Source organism: Buteo buteo, chromosome 11 (assembly GCF_964188355.1).
Source record: "Buteo buteo chromosome 11, bButBut1.hap1.1, whole genome shotgun sequence".
Taxonomy (NCBI): domain Eukaryota; kingdom Metazoa; phylum Chordata; class Aves; order Accipitriformes; family Accipitridae; genus Buteo; species Buteo buteo.
In genome coordinates, this window is record NC_134181.1 from 61,878 (window position 1) to 80,528 (window position 18,651).

Here is an 18,651-nt window from a genome sequence, read left to right on the forward strand (position 1 = left end):
GAGAAGTGAAGAATGAAAGAGAAAGGAAGGCACAAAAAGCAGGAGAAGCAGCTTTAGACACAGAAAAGAAAAAAACAAAAGAACATCAGAAGCAGTATGCTAGTACCATGTAGCTTGAACTGCCCAAGTATCTCAGGTCTGACAGTGGACAACCATTGACAAAGGAAGGGTTAAGTAAAGTATGATCCTTGTCCTAATATAGTCTACAACTCCCAAGACAAGCTGTTCAGCAAATCTGAAAGGACTACAGAATGATATTCCCTTGATGGAGCAGAAAGGATGGGAGGCAAGACACCAAAAAGTGGACTAGAAGAGGCAGGGCAGTAACTTGGGGACGAAGTGGGAAAAGGAAACCGGGTGACAGCATAGCACTAGAGCCGACCATTGGTGGGAGGAGATAACAAGATACATCTGAATGGGAAGAAAATGCAAAACTGGGTAACAGTTAAATACACAGAAGTTTAGAGGAAACAATTTGAGAGTGGGGGATTTCTTATCTGAAGTCCACTCAAATTCAGACTACAAGGGGGAAAGGAAGAAAACGGAAGAAAACACATCAGAATATTGTGTAGAAAGGGAAAGGGAAGAAGAAGGAAACAGCAATACGAAGACATTTTTTTATTTTGCTTTTTAAGTGAAGAGTAGGAAAAACAAAGACTTCAGAAGGAAAGCAACTGGACAAGCTGACTGGTGAGCTAGCACCTCTACTGTAAAAATAGAGTTTGTGCAGCCTAAAAATGATGCCACATCTGCAAATCAGCTGGACTTTGTCAGGAGAAGCCCAGACAGAAAAATGGTAGAGGACAAAAAAGTCAAAGGAAATTACAAAGCCACTGGAGTCTAGAAAAGCCCTGAGGTAAAGTGACTTTATGTAAGCAGCACATGATCAGCACAATGAGTACCCAACAACACACCAGCTCACACTCTGAGGAAATTATGATGGCTATACAAGTGAGGACAATCTCCCACCCAAAAGAGGCTAATAATTTTATATTTAAAACTGAATTAAGGGGAAAGTGTATCTCTACTTATAGAATCAGTTGAAGCCATTTCAGCAACAGCACGGCTCACGTTGACATCAGAACTTTAAAATAGTTATGAGAAACTTCTACAGACACAGAAGGTAACTGCAATCTTTAATTCACAAAACTCAAAAGCAAGCAAGAGCTAGTAATTAAAGATCCAGGGTGCGCTTGCTTTGGCTAAATTCACGTCATGTCTTGGTACCATGAAAGGCAGAAATGGCCTATCTCCCCTACTTCCAGCCACACATATCTCCTACTTCCTTTGCATGCATTTTATTATCTGTTTTAGCTTTCCATGAGCCAATTCAGCTCATTAGTCCAATAGAAAACACAGAAGACAAGGAAATTGCTTCCTGCCACATTAGCTAGTTGAACTGGCTCACTATAAGGTTGGAGAAGTGCTACTGATACAAGGCAGAAAACAGGAATCTGCAGCCAATAGTAGCAGAGACTGCTGCAGGACCACCCTCATGAGCAGCTACAAGCAGTTAAATTAGCTCAACAGCTGGTATAATTGCATCCCAGAGCTGGTGAAATCATACCTGGAAGTAAGTCGAAAATAAAATAAACCTTCCAAGGCAATGGATTTGGAACCTTCTACATCTCTCAGAATCTCTAAGTGGAAGTGAGAGATGAGTTTCTGTATATGTGAAACTATGCCCTGCTCTACGGTAGCTATTCAGGCTGGAATACCACCAAATACGTAATGCACATAATGCACTGCCAGACCAGACGATTACCACAAGAAACTCCAGTCTGATAAACCAAACTTGTTTCTAATAATGTAAAAGAAACCTCCAAGTATGGCTTCCTCAGACAAAAGCTTCTTTCTGTTCTTTCCAGAAAGTCTCCATCTATGTAACATATGCGTTGCAGAAAGAGCCCTACACACTCTCTCACCTTACTAGCTCTTACTCCATCATACACTTAGATGAAAAAAGATTTTAGCCTAACTTTTACTCAAACTCTTCCTTCTTGTGAAACAAAGAAGTGGCATTTGATATAATTACTAAACATCAACCAGATTTCAATAACCCCACGACAATTTTGGGATGGGGAGCTTGCATGCCACCATGGGTACAGTGCTGCACGCAGCTGACCTAACAGCTCACGTTTTCAAAAAAGATACTACTTCCTCCTCTCATCTCCCTCTTCACTCCTTCTTCCCCAGCTGTCCACTGTCACTTTCAGACAAGACCACTTTAACTCATTAAAAAAAAAACAAAACCAACCACCAAAATGTAGATTTCCTGCCAAGACAGCACATTGAAGAGGCTTACAGAGGTGTCCAACAGACACCAGATCTAGTGCAAGAGAAGGACAAGGCTCCACTGATCAGCAACAGAGTTTACCCTTTTGAAAAGTAGTAAGCCTTCAGAAGAGATCAGCTGCCCCAAATTCCTACCTTAACTCCAAACAAACCACCTGCAATTTCTTCTGTCTGTCATTAATACATGAGATGTGATAGCTGTTTCTCCAAGGAGGTGATTAAAAAGACCAAAAAGAGAGTCTTCCTAATCCATCAAGCACTTGCCATATTTTTCAAGTATCAAATTTTAACAATGAACTTATCTAAAGTGAGATTCATGAGCAGATTCTGGTATCATCACAGTATTCTTCAGTTTCATTAAGATAAATTCACTCTTCTAAATATAACTAAAATATCTTTACCGGAGACTGTCTGGTAGATCCTCTTGTGAAATACTTGTCACCAGCTTTTGGAATGTATGGAAGAGTTCCACTTTACAGATCTTGGATCTGATGAAAAAAAAAGAAGTCAGAAATTCTGATGGAAAAAAGAAATCAGATATACATTCCTCTCACAGCTGAAGGTAGTAGACCCCAGCTGAACATTTTTGATAAAAAACATTACGTTCACTTCTCAAAGAATGTAAAAGGTTCACCACAACTTATTTTTTCCCACCCCATCCAAGCTGCCCACCTGTTACAGTGTACTGCCACACCACCTGCCTTTTCTCTTCGTTTTAAATGTTATATTGACAAAGAACTGCATTGCCTCCATTGTCCCAGCCAGCACTCTCTGTCTGCAGAGAGAACATTTTAATATCCCCACATCGTTATCCATGTGAGACTGCACCGTCATCAGCTCACAACTACAGCGAAGTTGAGTCCCAGAACTGATCGAACAAGCACAGGAGGACTCCAAAGGCTTGTTCAAACTGGCAAACTTTGTATTATTCAGAACAAATAAAAGAACCATCAGAAATATCTGGAACAATGCTGTTCTTTTCACAATAGTGACAAGGACGCATTCACATTCAACAACAGCTGCAGGGCAGTTGAATTCAAAGAGGCTCATAAAAAAAATAAAGCAAGTCAAAGTTTGAAAGGTCTTTTGAAGATACCATATGCATCCCTATCAGCTTTAAGCCCTTCTCTTCCCCCAAGGAGAAGGCAACCAGAAGAGCTGTTTATGAAGCAGGGTTTGTTTTTGAAAGCCCCAGCTATCTTCTCTATTTAATTAAATTCTCTTTATACACTTGTCTTCACAATGACTGATTCAGTTCTCAAACATGTGCAAGCTAATTCTCCAGAAGCATTGGGAAATAAACAAAAAAATAAAAACAAAAAACCAAACCACCAATAAAAAAACCTTCCTATTTTGTTAGTATGTTCTTTAAGAACCCCAAAATTGGCATGCAAAGATGCTCTAAGATTTAATCTTCATGTTAACCTGTCAAAGGTTCATATTGTAGTTTTTGGTGTTCTAGTTGATTAAGCATTAACAAAAGCACATACCAGACCTTTACCCACAAATTCCTTTTAGTCAGTCAGCTTTGCCTTCCTTGATATTTAGCGTTATCTAGCATATTGAGGACGGGGTGGGGAAAACCCAAACACCAACCCCCACCAAGCACCCTCGACACCCTGAGATCCCTCGAGGGAAAAAAAAACAGGGTAGAAATACAAGTCTTGTTTATTACTAAACACACACACACCCCCCAATAAGGCTATAAATTCCTTTTTTTCATGATAATAGTTCCTTTTTTGAGTGTTTATCACAAAAGCGTAAACAGTTTACTTATTCCTTGACACAGTTTTTAATCCTGATTTCCTAAGGAAACAAGAGCTTTCCAATCACACAGTCTTGTAGGTCCTCTCTAATAACTTTTGAATGTTTTAGTGAATTTCAAGCACATGTGAAAAAGAGAGGAGTACCTCAACAATAATTAAGTTCCTACAGTTTTGTGCAAACTGGCAGCTAGCAGATGGCTTTAAAGTTTTTGAGTTGATACACAAAAGCTACATAACAAATTTAAGCCTACTGAGAAAACGGGGTTGGTTTGTTTGTTTGTTTCACACATCTTCTGGAATACATTACACACTACATATTGAAAACTAATATTCTACAGTGCACATAAAGCCACACTAAGTCACCCAGGTCACCTGTGCTAACAATACCCCAGACACCAATACTGGTCACAAACCACAAAGTTCCTGGTCCTCTTCTTTCCAGGGAAAATTTGGAAATACTAGGATATACCAAGATAAACTTCAGTCAAGTCAGGCTTAACTTCGAGAAGCTCAGAATGTGCAACTCGCAGGCAAGTGAATGAATTCGCCACAAGAATTGTCTAAGGTCTACTTATCATTTTATTCACTACTGTCAGGATTATCTTCTTTCTCCCAGAAAGCCTGGGGAAAATGAACAACATGACCATTGATAAATTGGTTGTATAAGCAGTCAACAACCAAAACATGACCCCAACCCTCAAGCTGAACATCCACAGACCAATGATAATTTTGGTCACCTCACCTGAACTGAGGGAAGTGTAGAGAGATGGAGAAATTTGTCTGCAGATATTTACAAGTAATTCCTCTCAACCACAAGAAAAATACATCACTGTTTCTTTAAACATTAATAGTTGATAGAAGATTATGATGTTTCTTAAAGAGCACAGTGTCAAGATGACAATTGGAAAGGTGACATGTTTTGTGTTAGGAATCTGCTGCAAGCATTCCAAAGCATTTTCAAACTTTAAGGCAGAAAGCCACATTTCAAAGCAACACTTCTAACAATCATACATCCAGGTCAGCTGGCCTGAGTCTTACAGAAAAAGAAAACTGCAAAAAGAGGACCCGCAACACACACATTTCCTTCACAGTCATCAACCCAAAAGATACAAAGCAAAAATTCTAACTTCACCAATAAATAAGCTATCTTTTAATAAAAATTGATCATAGTGCCCCACCACCATTATCTACAATGCTCTCTTTAATCAACAGCAACAAAGAAGAAATAGGATAAACTTCCTCATTCAATTTTTCTCATTCCAACTCCCCTCCTCTCCCTTACACAGTGACTCTCCCTTTTCCGTCACTCCCTTTCCCCTTTTTCCCCACTCCGTAGATTTCCTTCTGCTCTGACGATGCACTACACTTCACATGAGCCAACATGTATGCTAACAAATAAGATAAATGCATCCAGATACCACAACGTTCTCACACCTGCTCTGATGGCTCCCAATCCTCTTCTTTGTTGTTCCCTGCCGGAAGCCATCTGAGGTGACATCCAGAGGTTGCTCAGGGACTGCGCTCCAACTGATAGCTGTAGAAGAAAGGATTATGAACAAGGGAGGTGCTCTCATCACAAAAGCAGAACTTAGCAGTTCCTTTCATTCTATGCATTCACATGATACCATGCTGCTTCCCAAAATAATTCAAACTAAAGAGGACCATGGCTCTCTAGGGTCAGGATTCCAGTACCTAAAATAACAGGTAAATTCTGTTTAATTAAAAAAAAAAAAAAAAAAATTTAAAAAAAAAAAATGCATACACACACACAACTTTCATCTTTATCAGGTCCTTCAAGAAGCCATGCCTCTAAATATTTGGCCTCCAGTTTTGTAATTGTCCCCTTTTTAGGGGGATTCTCCTTTCTTTTGTGCATTGTGTCCAGACAAAGCATGAAGAAATTTCCAAGTCAGACAGCTTATTTTCATATCAGGCTGTGAAATACTCCCCCAAGTTACTTGCATCAGTCACTCTATATTTTCCTTATTAATTTATTGTGTGCTATTATTTTATTGTATACTCTGAATAGTTCTCTTTATGTTTGATAACTGACATACATCAAATATCTGTACACTTTATTTGAAAAATTTTATTAGCTAGTAGTCAAATAAAAACAATTTGTTGGAAGAGATAGCAAGTGGCAACAACCCTATCCTTTACCCCCATTCTGATAACCTTATTACCATCTTAGACTGTAAACTTCTTAATGCTGCAACTCTGCATACCATACCTTATAGATTTATAAATAACTAGCTAAGCATCATCAGCATGTTAACGGAAACAAAACTGATTGACATGCCCAATCTGTCCCTCCATCACCTAGCAACAGTTCCTTTAATTACTACTGCCTTGAGACAATTTTTATTCCCTAAGTTCTCCGATTTCTCTGTGTTCCTAACAAGCAAAACAGTTGTACATGCCTTAACTCTAAAGACAAGTTTCACAGCCTCTCTCCTTCATGATACCATCTTGCCATTCAAGATGCTCAAAACCTACATATTATAAAGCATATTATGGAGACTGCTTACGTTAATCACACTCGTATTACGATTCATCTGTATGCTGCAACTGACATACTCTGCTAAGCGTAAATTGCACTTGCATTGTGATTTAGGTACAATGCTCTATCGCTCTACTAAATTAAAATCCTGTGTAATGTCAAATAACATTAAATACATACAACTTGTATTAAACATGAAACCCTCCACATGTGGAATATCTAAAACCACCTGGTCAGAGGATATCAGATTCTGACAAGCAGATAAAAATTTACTTAAAAATGAAAACGTTTTATATTCTTTCATTTCTTCATAGTTATTGCCAACTTCAAAATATTAAATGGAACACATCTTTCTTTTTAAAAATACCAGCTGAACTGTTCCTATCAAACATATTTCAATACTCAGTGTAACAGCCCTGAATTTATTCTGATTTTCACCCCTTCAAAAAAAAAAATCAACCAGGCATAATTCATACATGCAAAAAAGTGTAATAAAGCATCATTCACCTTTAATTAACAGAATGACCTGAGTAACTGTACAGAAAGAAAGGCATACACAGGAATTTAGTCACAGTTGCCTTCAGATCTTTTTTGCTAAGGGAATTGGCACCATTTTTCAATGATGGATTTTGTGTCCTACCTCACAGAATCAACATTTTTTCCTTCCTGGCACCTGTAAATAAGTCCAATTTAATGAATGTGAATTTCATTAAGGAACCCTTTGTTTCCATTCTATTTTATCATCAGCTCTACTGTAACAGAATAACTTCCACTTCCAGTTAAGCCAGAAAAGTATACAACAGCAGAAGGTAGTCATGTCCAAGTTTAAATAAACTGCTTAACCATACACATACAGTAGCAGTTCCACTGGGTTTTTTTCCCCAAAGGAGACCATGTTGCTAAAACACAACGTGACTTGCATATTCATTCATCACCATGACAAAAAATGCAATGTCCAAAACCTCTATCAATTAAACCTTTACACTATACTGCTCTGTATTCTTTCTACGTTCACAGATTTCTGGAGCAATTGCAAGCATAACTCAGCATGGTGAATCTTCTGTTCATTACCAAGAAGAATGCAAAACTAACTGAAAACAAGAAGTCTTTTGATATTTTTGTTTTCTTACTGCCCTCAGAACTTTTGCTGGTTATTTTCTGTCTTTGTTTAGATTATAAATTCTTAATGGCATCAACCAAGTGTTTATTCAGTCTGAAAACTTCCTACAGGGAAACTAGAGGCTGAGCTGAGTATTATTAACAATTAAGTTCTGGCCTGAAATTAATTTCTTGCTATACGTCACACTTTGCCTCTAGCACTGGCAATGAAAGGTGTTCCATTTTAGGAAACCACCAAAACCACCTAACTTCTCTTTGCACTTTTGCACAGTTATGCAACTAGCCCAAGTTAACTCACCCGCACTGCAAGGAACAAGTTTTGTTTTGCTGTTAGTTTGAACTTCCTGAATTGCCTGGCGGCTATGTTCAAATCGAAGATCCGATTGCAGCAGCTTAACCTCCTGAGGGAGAAAACCATCTGGTAAAAATGAGATGTGCTGACACCTACAGTAAACACGGAAAAATGCAAGTGATTTTAAGTCTGGTCTTTCCAAAAAAGCCAATTTTGTGCAACTTCCCTTCATAATCTAAAATATGTTACTTTTACATTAAAACTGAATTGTACATGAATTATAGAAGGAGATTTGGAGGCATTTTTCCCTTCAAAAAATTATTTGTTAGAAAAACAAAGCCACATACTTTATTAAGACCTTGTCCATCCTAGAAAAACTATGATGATTTTAACAAAGGTCTAGTTAAAAGCTAGTATAATCGATGGAGATAAAGTATGCAGGATAAAAACTGCAATATACTTCTGCAATCACAATGAAAAATAATCATCATAAAGTATTTACATAGTCAACCATATTACATTAACAACTGTTTCATGAACCTAAAGGTTCATAATCAAAGACTAGAAAGATACAAAATAAACTTACAGTTCCATGTATAATCTCATCTTTGTTACCTTAAATTAACATTACACACTGAATGGGATTAGGTTCATACGACGAGGAAAAAACAGCCTGAGTATAATTATCATAATATTTACAGAGAGCAGGAATGAATTAAGACCAAAGTTCATATTGTCAGATGTAATAGTCTGAAAAAGTGCCTGACTTTGCAACCAAAGACTAGCGAGGCTGGTCAAATTCTTGTCTCATGTTACAGAGTGAGGAAAGGATTATCCAGTACACTCCACTGGATAGGTAGGTAGAGCTTCCCCTATTACTATACTATGATCACTTTTATAACCATCCTAGAAGGATGCAAGGCTATGGAGAAAAGGAGTTACTAAACAAAGTCAAACCTTTCAAATGAAATTGTGAAGTTAACTGCTTCTTAAAGGGAGTGGTTCAGCTCCCCGATTTCTTTCTTGCTCTCCTTTCACTCCACTCTGCCCAGGTCCATTTACTCTCCTCTAATACTTGGAGATTCCTTTGTTGCACTGATTCAACCTCGCAAGAAAGAAAAACATCCACTTCCTATCCTTTTGTTGCTGGGATAGTTTTCATCAACTCAAGGATCTGAGGAGGAAGAAAGCCAGTGCACAGCAGACGACTCTCCTCATTTAGCAGCAGTGCACTTCACCTCTCACATAAATTTCCCTGAGGTGACAGGTTGTGTTGTCAGAGCTCTACTACTCCCAGCAGGGAGAAAAATGAAATCTTGGATGTAATTCAAATCAAAGAAGCAGATAAATTTTTACCACCAGGGAAATGCACATAAGCTTTGCCATGCCAGTGTAAGGTAACTCTTAGTTGTTTTCCAGCTGACTAGTACAAGCTTCACATGCTAGTTGTCCTGAACCAGGTGGGAAGGGACCTCCGGAGGCCACCTGGTCCAACCCCCCCTTGCTCAAGCAGGGCCACCTACAGCCAGCTGCCCAGGACCATGTCTTCTGAGTATCTCCAAGGTGGGAGACACCACAACCTCTCTGGGCAACCTCTGCCAGTGCTCCGTCACCCGCACAGTAAAAAAGTGTTTCCTCATGTTCAGAGGGAATGCCCTGTGTTTCCCTCTGCGCCTGCTGCCTCTTGTCCTGTCACTGGGCACTGCTGAAAACAGCCTGGCTCCATTTTCTTTGCACCCTCCCCTCAGGTATTTATCCCCTCAGCCTTCTCTTCTCTAGGCTGAACAGTCCCAGCTCTCCCAAGCCTTTCCTCATATGAGAGATGCTCCAAACCCTGAGAACATCTTCGAGACACTTTGTTGGACTCTCTCCAGTATGTCCATGTCTCTCTTATACCAAAGAGCCCAGAACTGGACACAGCACTCCAGGCTTGGACTCACCAGTGCCACTACAGGGGTAGGATCACCTCCCTGGACCTGCTGGCGATACTTGACCTAATGCAGCCCAGGATGCCATTAGCCTTTGCTGCCAGGGCACGCTGCTGGCTCCCGTTCAACTTGGGGTCTAGCAGGACCTCCCAGTCCTTTTCTGCAAAGCTGCTTTCCAGCTCGGTAGCCCCCAGCATATATTGGTGCATGGGGCTGTTCCTGCCCAGGTGCAGGACTTTGCACTTCCCCTTGTGGAACTTCATGAGGTTTCTACCTTTCTCCAGCCTCTCAAGGTCCCTCTGGATGGCAGCACAATCCCTTGGGGTATCAGCCACTCCTCCCAGTTTTGAGTCATCAGGAAACTTCCTGGGGGCATACTCCACACCATCATCAAGATCATTAATGATGATATTACACTGGACCTAGTATTGACCCCTGGGGTACACGGCTAGTTACACCTCTATCTACAGTTTGTCCAATGATCACCAACCACCCTCTGGGCTCAGCCATTCAGCTAGTTTTCAATCCACCCCACTGCCTGTTCATCTAGCCCATACTTTTAACAGATTCTCTGTGAGGATCTTACAAGAGGCAGTGTCAAAAGCCTTACTGAAGCCTAGGTAGACAATATCCACTGCTCTCCTCTCGTCTACCAGGCCAGTCACTCCATCATAGTTTTTCAAGTTGGTCAAGCATAACTTCCCCTTGGTGAATCCATGCTGACTACTACCAACTATTTTCTTGTTTTTCATGTGCCTGGAAACGGTTTCCAGGATTAGCTGTTCCATCTCCTTCCCAGGGATCGACGTGAGTCTGACCAGCCTGTAGTCCCCTGGGTCCTCCTTCTTGCCCTTATGGAAGAATGGAGTGACATTTGCTTTCCTCCAGTCTTCAGAACTTCTCCCAACTGCCACGATTGATCAAAGATTATCGGGAGTGGCCTTGCAACAACATCTGCCAGCTCCCTCAGCTCTCCTGGGTGCATCCCATCAGGGCCCAGGGACTTACGCATGTCTAGTGCTCTTAAGTACTCCCTGACCTGATCCTCTTCCACCAAGGGTATATTCTCCTTGCTTCAGACTTTCCCCCGGTCTCTAGGACCTAGGATTCCTGGAGGGTGGTCTTGCTAGTAAAGACTGAGGCAAAGAAAGCATTCAGTACCTCAGCCTTTTCCACATCCTGTGTAACCAAGTCCACCATCTCATTCAGCGTGAGCTCACATTTTCCCTAGCCTTTCTTTCGTCACCTATATACTCAAAGAAGCCCTTCTGGTCTTTGACATACCTTGCCAGATACAATTCCAGTTGGGCTCTAGCTTTCCCAACCTCATCCTGGCAGACAGAGACATTGTCTCTATATTCCTCCTCAGTTACCTGTGCTTGCTTCCACCCTCCATATGCTTCCTTTTCATGTTTGAGTTCGGCCTGGAGCATCTTGTTCATCCATGCAGACCTCCTGACATTTTTGCCCGACTTCCTATTTGTCAGGATGGACCACTCTTGAGCTTGGTGGAGGTGATCCTTGAACATCAACCAGTTTAAGGGCCCCTCTTGCCTCCAGGGCCTTATCCCATATGACTCTTCCAAGCAGATCTTTGAAGTGGCCTAAGTCTCCTCTCTCTCCTCAGAATCCTGAACTCCACTATCTCATGGTCACTGCAACTAAGGCCTTCGACCTTCACCTCCCCAATGAGCTGCTCATTGCTGGCAAATATGAGGGCCAGCAGAGTACCTCTCCTCATTGGTTTCTCTATCTGCCATTTCAATCATTCCTAAAGGTTGATCAGGTTCAAAAATTCCACTTCCTTTTATATTGCAGAGCAGGAGGATGAGAAACAAGTATGCCAGAGCCAGAGTTGCAGAGCCACAAACCTCATCCTTTACAGAAGCTGAAAGCCCAGAGCCTCATGGTAGAATTCCTCAGAATGCATCAGACTACAAAAGGTGAGCTTGCACTGCACATCCAAATCAGTGTGAATATAAGTGGTGGAATAGACCAATGAGAGATATTTACTTGCATGCAAGTGGCAAGTGTCCCAGAAGCACAAAGTTTTGCTCTAAAAGCAAAAAACTGACAATTAACACTAGTAGAAACAAGTATTGACATGAAATCATGACTTTCCAATCTGGTTGCCAAACAGCGCCCATCTTTCTAACCTAAATGTACTCCATCACTCCGCAGCAATTTCTGCGTTAGGTCTAGAACTGTTTCCATGGGCTGCACAGCACACATGAAGGCATATGATACAGTCAAAACTTTAGAATAGCAGTTTTCAAAAACCTCTACTGAGAATGGATTGACAATATCATTTTAAAAATTTTACATGGGAGGGACTTGCATGCATACGCAATAACCCACATATTAACCTTCTGGAAAATTTTAAGTTTGGATCCAAGCTTAGGAAGACAGCAAAAAGTAAACTGATTTTACTGGAGTTCCCTTCAAAGCAAGTTTAAAATACTACATCTTTTACTTGCTGGAAAGTAAGTCTGAAAGCCGGGTCTAAAATCAGCGGAAGCTTCAGAAGAACTAAGAAGTTCATTTAAGGCTAAGTTATAAAAAGGTTTGTAAGGACAACCAGAAAGAAATCCTTCGCACAGTGCAAAAGTCTACCTATGCATTCATCTGGAGTCAATTTGGTCAGATTGCCTTTAGGATGAACACATTTGGGGGCTTTTTAATTTGATTTTAGGAATGGTCCTGCAAGAAATAAAAGCTGCTTTTGCTCACCAACACAATTCTATAAAAGGGAATTTATATTCAGAATGACTTTGTGAAGTGTGGATAACTGAATAAATTAAAACTTTTTTTGTCCCTGTTTGAGGAAATAAAATCAGGAAGAGGGCAAGAAAAGTTCAACTTCACTATGCTAAAAAACTTCACTATGCTAATTTTGTGTCCTTCTGGATGCTTTTTCTGCTGGAAGGCTTCTAGAAAAACTCAGGTGGGTAACAGCTTCTCACTGTTCCATGAAGGGACAACAAAGGGGATTCTGAATTTAATGGAAATTCTGTTGTGAATCTTCAAGTCTGATCCATACTACACAGGGCTACTTTCTGAAAATGTGAATTCACAGAAATTCACATTTTCTGCAAATGACTTTGGTGCAAAGTCCTGGTATTTGTGTGACACATTGTCTTCCATAACTCATTGGCTCTGTACACACTATCTGATTTCCAAAGGAGAGCACTTACCTTTCAACAATTGCTCTCCGCATAGCTTCTTGGCTATATGGACACTTCCCCACTACAATTGCTGACAGATATACTGGATACTGCAGGAAATGCATCAGAAGAGCTCCTTGACACCCTAACACATTCCAGCGAGCCAGTTTATCACTGCAGGACATAGAGCATGTTCTGTCCCCACGACCTGGCTTCACTCGTAATAATCCCACACAGTGATATCCCAGCCCAGGTATTCGGGCATCACCCAGCTCTCCAGGTACGCATTTTGCTCCAGTTCTATAAACATCTACTACCTTCGGTATCCCCAAGCCAGTCTCCTTATTAGCTGTTTGCATGTCTGCAGAATATTCACAGCTCTTTGGATTTGTGTCATCTTCCCGTTTCACAGATACTTGCTGAACAGTCAGGTCTTCAGGGATTACAGAAAAATAACCATCATCGTCAGTTTTCATTCTCTTGATTATGTGATTACTTGCCGTTTTCTCTGATTTCCTTTTATCTTCTGGACCCAAATGATCACGGTTACTTCTACGCTCTGATTGCCCAGCTGCATCATCTCCAGTCACTGGCTTAGAAAGCTGGTTCTCTGGTTCACTAATTGGAATAATAGAAGCATCTCCACCTAGAACAAAAGAAATGACAATAAAATTGTCCAAAAATGCATCTCTCATGACTGGAACACATCACATCAGTAATATTACAAATGCTACTAACTTTCACAGATTCGCACTCAGGAAGATTTAACTACGAGAACACACTTTTCAAGCAACATTGCCCTGTATGATGATGAATTGGCTGAAATTTGAGCCAATGTATGTTTAACTTCAAGTTTTACATTCCACCTAAGAAATAATCAAAAAAGCAAAATTTAAAACAAAAATTATAAAGCAAGAGGTGTCAAAGGCATTTAACAGACTACAAGCAGTGCTGAAGATTCACAGGAAAACTAGTCCGATTTCACTAAACAATACAAATCTCAAAATAATAACTAATGAATAATCAATCAAATAAGGATGGAAATTTTATTCCACATCACTAAAACAAGCTCAAAACCAAAATTTTGAAGCTCAGTTCAAAGCAAACAAAGACTGACAGACATGTGAGAAAAAGGCAGTCAGGAAATTATTCTTGCTATTTAATTTGAAGACGTAGATTCTATTCTTGTATTGCACTAACAAAGAAAACCATCATAGCATATTCCAGCAAGGCCATCAAAATCATGAAAATGTATGAGCAACTAATTCACTATGTGAAGTACTGATAAGGCATATTTTGAGAGTGCTTAGACTTCTTTGCTCTGGTAACAGACTAGCAGTTGACAAACACACTGGTAGGAGTGTGGTAACATCAAGACATCTGATAAGCTGGTAGACCAAGAGGTCACATTCCTACATTTTGGCAATAGGGCCTCAACTTTGTGGTGCTGTTTTTTTAAAACACACAAAGAGCATTTTCCATGACAAAACAAAAAGTTGCATTCCACTCCATAAGAAGTTTTGGGTTGGGAGGGTGGTGGTGTTTTGTGGATGGGGCTTTTTTTGGTTGTTTTTTGCGAGTTTGGTTTTGGTTTGTTGGAGTTTTGTGTTTGTTTTTTTTCCTGGTTTGTTTTGGTTCTTCGTTTGGTTTGGGTTTTTGGATTTGTTTGTTTGTGGTTTGGATTTTGTGTGGTTGGGGTTTTTTTTGTTTGTTGTCTTTTGTTTTGGTGGGGGGTTTTTTGAGTAACTGTGGTAAATGTCAATGTTCTTTATTAAAATTTGAATCCAAGGAGACAATGTTTAAAGCAAAGCAACCAGGAGATATGACAGGACCTCTGACAAGTATGGTAGTTTCCAGAAAAGAAAATAGTAGCCATTATTGTTTAAAGAGAAAGTGAAGCATGAGATATCCAATGAGATAAAATGCCAAATGTATCTGTGGAGGACCAATTAAGTATATCTTAGGGTACATACTGATAACATGAGTTACTGCCTCACTCTCACTCCAGACCAAACAGAGACCAAAGAAGGGCAATGGGCAGAAAAGATTCTAGAAGTGGGGGCCATGACATTGGTTCACTTCAGCATACTCACATGGGGTATGACTGGAGAAGAAAACAAATATGGTATTTGGTTTGAGTTTCCATTTGCCAGTTTCAGTTCCTGGAATAAAGATACTGCATTGCTGATGTGAAGCTGCCAGCCACATCTGATGGAGGAGGTACCTGTTAAGCAGAAAGTTTTCATGAAACATGTACTTCATTTTTGATGCATGGGAAAATGACAAAAATTAGATGCCCCCTAGTGCCTGTTCTTTCCTGATGAAGTCCATGAGGACCTTCTACGATTATATTCTACAGATAGATGGGATCCAACATACTCCATAAACACAAACACATCATTGGAACCTTAATAACGGACCTCAAAAGGCTAGATTCAGTGGAGTTAATCTCCTCAAATCATGTATCTAAGGTCCCCTCCTCCCACTCTGTATTTTTACCAGCACTGCAACTCATCCGATTCTGTGAGAGCCATTTTAGTGGCATCAAACTGCAAGAAATGTACTTGTTTCTGCAGCATTACTATTCTCCTGGCTCAGTTCCTTGAACCAGCTTACCCCATGTGAACAAGAGGGCTGGTATGTGGGAAGCAGCAAAAAGGCTACCCTTGACAACCAGTCATCAGACCAGCATTGACATCACATGAAGTCAGGTAATACTTCTTTGTACAGAGGCTCTACAAGAATGAGGAAGAAACAAGCTTTTGTGAAAGGGCCTTAACACCACCTGCAAGTGTAAAAATTAGGTTAAACTCCTGCTAACAAAGAGGGGGGGGAAAAGTGTTGCCTATACAGAAATAATACTGTCTCTTTCATTACATTCTCATCCCTGAAGCTGCAAAATCTTGCTATTTCAGCTATAGGTCAAAACCATTTGGATCACAAACAAATAACCTCAAGCAGCACTGAACAACAGCACATGAACTTCATGCCTCACCTCTGGAAGCTCCTCTTGGCCACAATTTCAGCATGACTATCATTCAGAATGTCTCCTAAAGCAACAACCAAATGACAACAATACACATCGTTACTGAAAAGGAGACGAACAAAGCTAACAGAATTTGACAAATGACAGTTCTCCAGATTTGTTTGCATATGAAGGTTTAACATTGGTATTAGGTTACTGCAAGATATTTAAACTTCCAATCACTACAAAAGGAGGTCAACAGCCTACACAATGAAGGATGAAAGTCTTCACTCTGCAGCAAGTCAGAGACTTGTTTAAATACCAAATTTTAACTCTTCTGATATTTGAAATCCTTTGAGTTGAATAAAGACTGGCTTCCTTCAAAACCTTCTTGATGTTTGTTCTTACTAGTAAATCTTGATATTCTCAGATTAAGCGTAACATACAGAAAATTTCAAGTGTTTGTTAAGCTTTTGGTTGAAGTTTCTTGTTGCACTATGTCCTATAATTTAAATTACTTTTCTTCTAAATAATTCTGATATTTACCAGGTTTACACATCTCATCTTCAAACTTCCTGCAGTGTCTGCCTATTGCGGTATCTAAAGGAACAGGATCTGTAGATCAGTTTTTATTTCAGGAATAAAAGGCCAGGTGGTAAAAGTCCTCTTTAACAGTTCTAAAAGTTTAAAGTTTAAAAGTTTTCTAAAACATAACCATTAACATGACCTACCAACCAAGTTAATTTAAGAATAAATGAATGTCATTGTAAGAGGAAAGTATTTTCTAAACTTATGAACACTGAAGACAAACAACAGAGACAGGAACTAGCTTTACTTTTTTCCTAGTCAAATTTCTAGTTTAACTCTTAATACATAGATTGTAAGTAGTACAACAGTTTAATCACAATTTTCCTAGATCCATCAGAAAAATGTCTGTCCTAGTACTCTTCTAAGATGGCTAAGTCACAAGAAACATCCACAAAAATCTAAGACACAGAATTTAGTTTCTTCTCTTTTGCTCCACTAATTCATTTCAATATGAAGAACATTATACAGAACATGAAACAGCCTAAAACTCATGCATGCAAAACCATTTCTCCTATCTTGCTCTACTCCTCCTCCTCTGAAGTCTAAAGAAGGTATAAATCCCTGTACCTACATATTCACACTTTTCCTCCTTAGTCACTTTTCAGCATTACTTACTATGGCTTCTCCCCTCTCCTAGGAGAGGAGACAGATACATTCTGAATAAACAAATGGACATGCAGAGTAAGGAAAGTCCTACAATAAGCAGTAAGAAATAGTAGCTGTGAGAAGTCATAGATCTATCCCATACATTTACTGTACAAACACTTAAAACTATCTAGCTGCAGAATATACAGTAAGGGAAAAAAAGCCTGTTAGCACTTTTCTTTCTTGATGAAAGGTGTGACCCCTAACCTATATTCAGCAGTGGTATCTTCTGCATCAGACCACAACAAAACTAGACTGTAACAGGCGAAGCACAATTATTTTGCTTATGTGTTGTTTTGCTTTTAGTTATGAAGTCTTTAGGTATGCAGACTCAGGGCCTAAACTACACATTTCCACATATAAAAAGTTCATTCACCTTTAAGACAGCAAGTGCAGCAAACACAGCGAACTTTCAGGGCAGGCATTCTGGCTGCCTAAGCCCCTCTTCTTGATGAGGTAAGGTCTGCCTTATACTTCTGGCTTCAATCTAGAAGTCTGAGCTCAATGCCTTGGACATTTTCACTGGTTCTATGACACCAGCAAGAAAGAAGGTAGCATAGGTAGTCTGTTCTTGGATTTTACACCATACTTACCAGTTTTTCTCATTTTGTTTTGGCCAATACATTTTGTTCCAGTTCCCATAGCAACAACTTCCTTCGTTACTGAAAGAAGAAACAACATTAACTGAACAAACTATTGCCAGAAGCATTGCTCTCATACAGTCATTCTGGTAAGACAACACAGAGAACATTGTGTAGAAGGGAAGGTACACGGAGGCAGGCCATGCAACATTCCAGAACAGAAACAGTATCAGCTGGGAAACTGAACACAGTAGGAAGAAGCACTAGTGCTAGGAAAAGTCTATGATCCCATAGCAGGAGTGCTAACACAGGCTTGATATGCTAGGCAACACACAGCAGATGCTGGCATACAATTCCTCAAACACCTAAAAAAGACGCATGGCATACAATCCACATGGCAACATGGAAGCGCCAGTAAGGGAAAAGAAGATGATGGTGAACTAACGCAAACACACAATGCAATAACGCAGGCTGCTAAGGAGAGCGAACTGAGACCTTTCTAGGATTCTCTCAAAGAGTAGTCAAACACAATTTTGCAAGGGTTTACATTAGGAATTCAGGTCCTGCCTAGACTTTTGCCACTTATTGAACAGCCAAATACAAATGCAGGCTTTCATCTTTTTAGTTACAGTCTGGGAAGAACAGCATTTCACTATAACTGTCTCTTTCCAGACAGAAGCTGTAAAAGCTTTTACAATCACAAGAGTAAAGAACTTGGGTAGAGACAGAAATGGGTCAGGAAGGGGTGTATGTTTTTTAAAAGGTATCTTGGGGAAAAAAAAAGGGGGGGGGGGGGCAGGGGGAGGCA

General features: G+C 39.9%; 1 protein-coding gene across 7 annotated transcripts in view; it reads right to left on the minus strand.

The window, feature by feature from the left end:
- The window catches only part of ADAT1 (adenosine deaminase tRNA specific 1), a 28,979-nt gene that overhangs the window by 9,491 nt on the left and 837 nt on the right, over positions 1 to 18,651 (minus strand). For 2 of the 7 annotated variants that reach the window (XM_075039686.1, XM_075039687.1), the window contains 7 exons: positions 17,856 to 17,924; positions 16,060 to 16,114; positions 15,158 to 15,288; positions 13,095 to 13,710; positions 7,979 to 8,124; positions 5,496 to 5,595; positions 2,697 to 2,783 (listed from right to left, as the gene is read on the minus strand). In XM_075039686.1, the coding sequence (XP_074895787.1) occupies positions 2,697 to 2,783; positions 5,496 to 5,595; positions 7,979 to 8,124; positions 13,095 to 13,710; positions 15,158 to 15,288; positions 16,060 to 16,114; positions 17,856 to 17,924 (1,204 nt within the window). The other 5 variants (XM_075039693.1, XM_075039689.1, XM_075039688.1 and 2 more) reach the window with 5 other exon arrangements.